The 7,370-nt window shown below is 36.9% G+C and overlaps 1 protein-coding gene across 1 annotated transcript in view; it reads left to right on the top strand.

Moving 5' to 3' along the window:
• The first annotated feature begins 389 nt into the window (after window positions 1–389).
• Window positions 390–7,370, top strand: part of LOC102874803 (breast carcinoma-amplified sequence 3-like) — a 347,132-nt gene continuing 340,151 nt past the window's right edge. The window contains exons 1-3 of the mRNA XM_006899471.1: window positions 390–450; window positions 769–856; window positions 3,347–3,405. Coding sequence (XP_006899533.1) covers window positions 390–450; window positions 769–856; window positions 3,347–3,405 — 208 coding nt within the window. The remainder of the gene's footprint in view (window positions 451–768; window positions 857–3,346; window positions 3,406–7,370) is intronic.

Here is a 7,370-nt window from a genome sequence, read left to right as displayed (position 1 = left end):
TAGAATGCTGCTTACATGGAAATGATGGTTCCTCCGAACTTTAAAGATAAGTCCCAGGCAGTGGACTTTTATATATGAGAAGATCGTTAGTGATGCGGTAACCCTTTCTCTCTCTCTCTCACTCACCTTTTTGAAAGTCCTCAGTGATTCAGATGTTCTGTAGACATTCAATTATGAGGATTTGGTGTTAAAATTGGAAAGGATAAGAGAGTTCATTTTAGATAAAAGTGATTTGATTTCAGTAACATTGGGTTAAGGCCATTGGAAACAACCAACCACACAAAACCTTTCTTGATTACTGGTCTTGTGGTTTTACTCATGGATGCCCAACAGATTTAGTTGGAAGGTAGACTGAATGGTATTGCTCTTGGTCCTTGAAATACAATACTATGTCCAATTTCACTGCCTCACCATACAATTTCTGTAAATTAAACATTTTGGACTTGAAAGGTAGCACAGTTGTTTTCATACTTGAACCGTACAAAACTTCCCATGATTGATTTTTGGGTTGCTTTAGTTGTAGTCAGAGGGACCAGGAAGGATCTTAAATGGTTTTGTGATTCTGAGCCTTAGTTTTCTATTTAAAATTCAAAGTATATTGGAAGAGGAAAAGTCTTATCTATTTCATCTTATCTCCTCCCACCCTTCAGGATTGCTGGGGAAATATGCTCTTATCTTAGGTCTTCTTTGATAAGGATTCTTTAGTGAGCAGATAGAAACTATGTTCCATCACTCAGAATGATCCATTTTTTTCCTTTCTGGAACTAGGTGTTTTGAATGAAGCCATGGCTACAGATTCTCCTCGAAGACCCAGTCGATGTACTGGTGGAGTTGTGGTTCGTCCTCAGGCTGTCACGTAAGAACATTTCAGTTAATTTCAAATTGTTGAAGGAATGATTACTGAGATGCCTTTTTCAGGTTCCTTTTCTCAGCACTGCTTAATTTTGTGAGGGTTTTTTGTGTTTTTTTGTTTATGCTGCTGAGGTGAGCATGTATTATGAGGTCATTTACGTTTTAGCTTTACAAGATGAATAAATATTAATACCAAACCCAAATGAGAGGCAAGTTGATGTCTTTTGCACATTTATATGCATGAAAACCACAAGAATTATTTTCAAACTCCACATTTCATGAACTGTTGTTGTGTATCAAAGAGTCAGAAGCAACCCATTGCTGACCCTCTGGTGGGTTGTCAGAGACAGTTAATCATGGGAGATTTCCCATCTTTCTCCCTTGGAGAAGCTGGTGGATTCAAACCAGTTGCCTTCAGGATTACAGCACAGCTTCTTCCCATTAGACCAGCTGAGCTCCCTTTTAGTAAACTAGAGATTCATTAAATTAGTATGTCAAGATCCATATTAAAATATAAAATAAAACATAATAGAAGTTAAAACTTTTTTTAAAATTTTTATTTTATTATTTTTGTGTGTGTCTGTACCGTCAAATCAGATCCGACAGGTACAGGAGGAGATTGCCCCTCCTTTTCCGGCAGAGCATCTGATGGATTCTAACTTCATATCTCTGGGATTGCAGTACAGCTTCTTGCCATTAGTCCACTAGAGCTCCCCTAGAAGTTACAATTTTTTAACATAGAGAGATACAGTTATATATGTATGTCTGTTTACTAGGTTCTGGTGTTAAATTTTATATATATTAAAAAATATATATTTTTTTAAATTTTATTTTTATCATTTTTTTTGGTGTGTACTGTCAAATTGGATCTGACTGGTACAAAAAGAGATTGCCCCTCCTTCTCCAGCAGAGCATCTGGTTGATTTGAACCATGCACCTCCTGGATTGCAGTGCAGCTTCTTGCCACTAGGCCACCAAAACTCCATTATAAAGCAGTCATCTTTTTTAATTGGTAACTTGATGGCACATAACAACAACAACAACTCTAGGAATCAGACAAAAAGCCATCAAGAGTATATTTTGCATTTGAGACATTCTTTGACAGTATTTACATCTTTCTAGGAATGTACAATCTAATGTGATCCTAAGAGATAATACCTGAACTCTATTCAGTGAAATTCAAGAAAATCACATCTCACTCACCATATGGTATTAAAAAGATGTTACCTTTTGTTAGTTAGTGTTTGAGCTTTCATTCCTTAAACATTTTTAAAACAATTCATGAGTGTGTACTCCATGCTTAAGTATTGGCCAATAGATTTTGGAGACACAATTACTTAGGAGAGATGCATTCCTTCTTATAATGGAGTTGCATGGTAGATGAGGAAAACACTACATGAGTAAGTAAATAAATTTAGGTTTGATCAAGATACAATATGAATGACAGAATGACAGGAAAACCTCACTGAGGAGCTTAGACTTAACCTGGAGAACTGACAGGAAGGAAAAAATGGGCAGGAACTATCAACAGAAAGTTAAAAACATCTGAGTCAAAGAACTTGCTGTCTTCCAGGAACTAAGTTGACTGGGAATGAAACAAAGGAATGAGAGTAACATTTAAAAAAAATAAAAAGAGTGGCGGGTCCACCCAGTTTTTCAGGTCTCCAAAGCATCTTTTTTAAAATAAAGGCTTTAGAATACGTCACATTATCATCTTCAAATATACTTTCCCTCAACATTTTTGCTAAGCATGTGCATTTCTCCGAAATGAATTCTACTTTTTTCTGAAATGAATTTGACTTGTATTTTGAAGAAATTGGTGTTATCCCCATTTACTTAATATTTATGTATTTCCCATTTAAAATATCCTAATATACTTAATAGTACTATGTTTTTTCCTTTTCCCATAAAATATTTTAATATTTTTCTATTCCTTGTCTAGCGGGAGAAGGATGGGCAGTCTCCTTCCATGCGAGTTACTGCCTTTGAAAACCCTCTAGAGGGTCAGCCCATTATAGGTTAGTTCTGACTTGACATTACACAACAACAACAACAGCATTCTTTGTCTGTGCTAAAATTTCTATGAGGACTTTTTAATAAATCATTGTAATTCTTCTTGTACCTGCAAGAAAATACAAGTTCCTTTTGCTATATACAGGTGAGTGACTAGGTTCATAAGCAGTTTAAAGGAAAGATCACTACATACTGGGTCATCAGCTGTAGTTTTTCTTGCTCTTAGTGGAGCACTCTTCTGCTCTGACTCAAGAGAAAAGTTTTACTTGAGGCAGGTTTTCTGTCAGTATTCCTTCAGTATGAGTAAGAAGTTCCCTTTAGCAAGTTAAAAGTATGACTTTTAAGAAAAAGAGCTAATATTAACTGTTAAAAGATCATATGTCTTAATACATGATCAGTAGAATTTATAAGTAGAACTTTTTCATGGTCATTTTGAGGTCAAGATGCCCTAGTAACTGTCCTCTATTTCACCCATTTTCAGAGAACAGTCCTACATGGAAAGTGTTGTGACCTTTCTACAAGATGTGGTGCCACAGGTAAGTGTTTAATGTCTGGTGTTGGATCCACATAGGGTTTTAACCAGGGAAACTTTAAAATGCTCTAAGCTTGACACCAGTGTTACCAAACTCAAAGACTTGATTTTGTAGAGTGAAATTTACTTATTAATGTGTACCTGTGAACCTGTGCCTCACTTTTGTGCTGACAGTGGCACAGCCAAGTTCCTTATGACTTATTCTTCTCAGAGGAATTAAAGTGAGACATTAATTGAGAGATAGCCTTTGGGACTCTGTTTTTATTAGGTGCCATTGAGTCAGTTTGACTCATAGAAACCCATGAGACAGGATTTTTTGTTTTGCTTCACTCCTTATGGCAGCAGATTGCTGTGAACTACAGGGTAGGTTTGAACCACCAATTTTTTCAATTAACAACCTTAATCATTGTACCATCAAGGCTGTTTGGGATTCTCTACTTGGGTTCTATTTTCAAAACCTTTCTCTTTCCCTTGGCCTAGTTTAGTGTTGTCTGCAGGGGGAAAAGCAATATAAATTTGGCATTTTATTAATTAGCTGTTATATCTGGACACAAATCTACCTCTACTTTAATATCAAATAGTACATTTTATTTCAAACACAAAATTTTTTTTTGTACCTTCTGGATTATACTCCAATGGAAGGGTCTAGTCATTCTGTTTTTATTTATTTAAAAATTGGAGGATGCAAGCCCATTTAAAAATAGCTGCTCAGGAAATGCTGGGAAGTCTAGGATCATCTGCACAAAGAAGCATTCCAGGGAATCTGCTGTGTGATACCTGCCATTCTGTTCACATTCCCATCCTCATAACCATAAACCCCACTCCATACTTCAGTGAGGGCTGCTTCTCACTCACACTAGGAAAGACATTACCCTCAAGTTGGCAGTTAAGTGCTAAATACAAAAATTTTATTTCTTATATTTTCTAGTATAGATGATTTCCAACGTAAGTGGTCTTTTTCTGGTGCTAGAAATTAGGACTATTGTTTTGAAATTTATTTTTTTCCTTTTGAAACGAATTAGCATTGCATTTGTGTGTGTCTTCACACACAGATTTGAGGGAGAATAAAATGTGAGAAAGAAGAATGAGAGCAGCCCTACTGAGATGATCTCTAGTTCGTTAGACCTCAACATAACATAAGTATCCCTTGAAATAATTGTTAAAAGAGTAATTTTTAGGGTATTCTTCTGGATAATCTGACTTACGTTGGAGGTGGCATCTAGTAGCTTGTGTCTTTAGTAAAAGTCTCAAATGATTTTAGTGAAGTGGTTTCTCTGAGAAATAACAGTTCTAGTGGAAAGCCTCAAAGACCGATGTTTTGGGATTTTATTTTTGTTAGAGCTTAAAAAATTGATTTACGCACAGTAATTTGTGTACATTGTTTTTCATGCACATGATGATTTATATAACCTTTCACTTATATTGTTTCATACAATCATTCATATGCATTATATTTTATATAATTAGTTACTGGTAATCTGTGCCTATTAGTACCCTGTCTTTTCAAGTCCCCATTGAATCTTTCCTATCCTGCACCCTCCCCCCCATTGACCCACTAAACTCTGCTGTCCTAGTGATGTTCACACTTCCTCTTTCTCTGTCCCCTTCCCTCTATCCCTTTTGGACATTTTTACATATCTTACTAATAGTTATCCTTTTTTTCACAGTAGTGGTTTCTTTGCAGTATTTGTTCTTATGAGACTGCGTTAGTTCATTCATCATAATGGTCTCTAGATTCTAAGGGAGAGTTTATGGTATTTTTTTCTGCATAGTAGTGATGACAGTCTCTTCTGACTTAGGTGTTATCTGTAACTGCATTCTTGAAAGATGACATTCATAGTTCTAGTGCCCTTCCTTGCTTTATGAGAAGGAGCTGTAATGGCCTAGTGCGTAGGGAGGGACTCATGCTGGCAACCCAAAGGCAAGTGGTTAAAATCCATCAACTGCTTAGTGGTAGAAATATGGGCAGAGTCTTCTAATGCAGTTTATAGCCTCTGAAAACCTATTGGAAGGTCAGCTCTGAGTTGATTCCAAATTGACAGCAATGAGGTTTGTTGTTGTGGTGTTTTGTTTTTTTTTTAGCTGAAATAGTGTGTTACATTTTATGCACAGTGAAAGATGTGTGGTTCAAAGCCACCAAATGCTCTGTAAGAAAAAGATAGTTTCCTCCTGTAAAAATTTACAACCTCAGAAACTCAATGAAGGGTCACTATGAGTTTGAATTGATTTGACAGCAGTGAGCTTGGAAGAGAATGCAGGCAGTGGGTTTAGATGAGAATACAGAGCAAAGAAGTAAGAGAGTGTGCTTCCTAAGGAGGGAAGAAACTGCATTTGTTGGAATAAATGGAAAGGTTGGCTATTTAGTGTTGAAGGAAACTGGCCAGCTGGATATGGTAAGCAACAGGGCTGCTGTGTGGTAGAGTATGCTGTTCTCTATACAAAGAGTATAGTTGGGAACTCCAATCCAACTTGTTTCCCCTTTATAAACTGTTCTCTTTTAAGCCTTGGCTTTTTTGTCTTGAAGCTGCAACTCCAAGGAAGAAACATTTTAGAAATGTTAATTTTAAAAATGTTAATTTTTCTGTAAATGTTCATTAAAATTATTTAAAAAATTTTAAAATATGTTAATTTTTGAATTGTAATCTATCTGCTCCAGAGGGTTCTCTTATCAAAATTTCACAAAGATATATTTTGTCTCATAGCAGTAATCCTGTGTTGCAAGCAGTTTTTATTGGCCAGAGTAGAGGCTGTGGTCAGAGGCTTTGAGGGAGCAGTTAGAGGATTTACAAGAATACCAGTTTGAGTAATTTTTCAGGTCTGCTAAAACTAGTAAAGGCGCTTTGGTGCCTTAGCCCATAGCATGTTGTGCTGCAAATCAAAAGAGTGTATATCTCTAGTGTATTGAATCTCTCAACAGCAGCTTGAGAGAAATAAGAGACTGCTCCCTCCCATTAAGACTTACAACCTTTGAAACCAGTGGAGGGTTGCTATGAGCCAGATCAGTTTGACTGCAGTGGTTTTTGCGTTTAAAACTGATAAAAATCACTTGATACTTATTTGAGAACTGGACAATGAATAAGGATGACATAAGAAGTCAGGATGCCTTTGAGTTGTGGAGAAAAGTGCTACGTATCCCATAGACTGCCAAAAGAATGAACAGATATGTCCTGGAAGGTGCATCCAGAGTGCTCTTGGAGGCAAAGGTACTTTGTCTCTTAAATTTTGGACATGCTACTAGGAGAGGCTTTTCCTTGTAGAGGGATGTCAGTGAAAAAGAGAGACAGACCCCAATGAGATGAATTGACTCTGTGACTGCAGCAATGGGCTCCAGTATGTCAAAGATGATGAAGATGTCACAGAATAGGACAGGGTTCAGATCTGTTCATAGGTTTGCTGTGAGTGGTAATCTACTGGATGGCACCTAACAAGAACAGCAACGTGAGTCAGAACTGGTTTGTGTTTGGTCCCTTGTATGCAAATTAGTCTTTACTGTTCCTTCAGAGGAAGGAAAGTGAAATTCAGTTGGGACACCAAAGAAAGCTTTGTGAAAGAGGATCAGTTGAAACATGATGCAGTGCAGGATAAACCTCAAGGTTGTGACTAATCTGCATGTCAGGTTGAAGTATCTTACTGATTAAGAGTGCTGACTTGTTACTAGATTTAGTTTTATATTCCAGGTTTACATATTGGTAGATTTGGAAGAATTACTGAGTTTTTCTAAATAATATTCTCTTCTGTAAAATAGGATAATCATCATATTCATCCTGATCTGTTTTGAGGCTTAAAGAATATCTTTATGATTGTTGTTGTTGTTATGTGCCGTCGAGTCGTTTGCGACTCATAGTGACCCTATGTACAACAGCCCTAAACCCTGCTCTATCCTGTGCCAGTCGCACTGCCTCTGACACACCCATCCCGATTACCCCAGTCACTGAATCAATCCATCTCATAGAGGGTCTTCCTCCTCTTGCGC

Source organism: Elephantulus edwardii, unplaced genomic scaffold (assembly GCF_000299155.1).
Source record: "Elephantulus edwardii isolate Elephantulus edwardi_28Jun2011 unplaced genomic scaffold, EleEdw1.0 scaffold00257, whole genome shotgun sequence".
In the NCBI taxonomy this organism is placed as follows: domain Eukaryota; kingdom Metazoa; phylum Chordata; class Mammalia; order Macroscelidea; family Macroscelididae; genus Elephantulus; species Elephantulus edwardii.
Note: the sequence above shows the minus strand (reverse complement) of the source record. Positions and strands in the feature narration are given on the sequence as shown.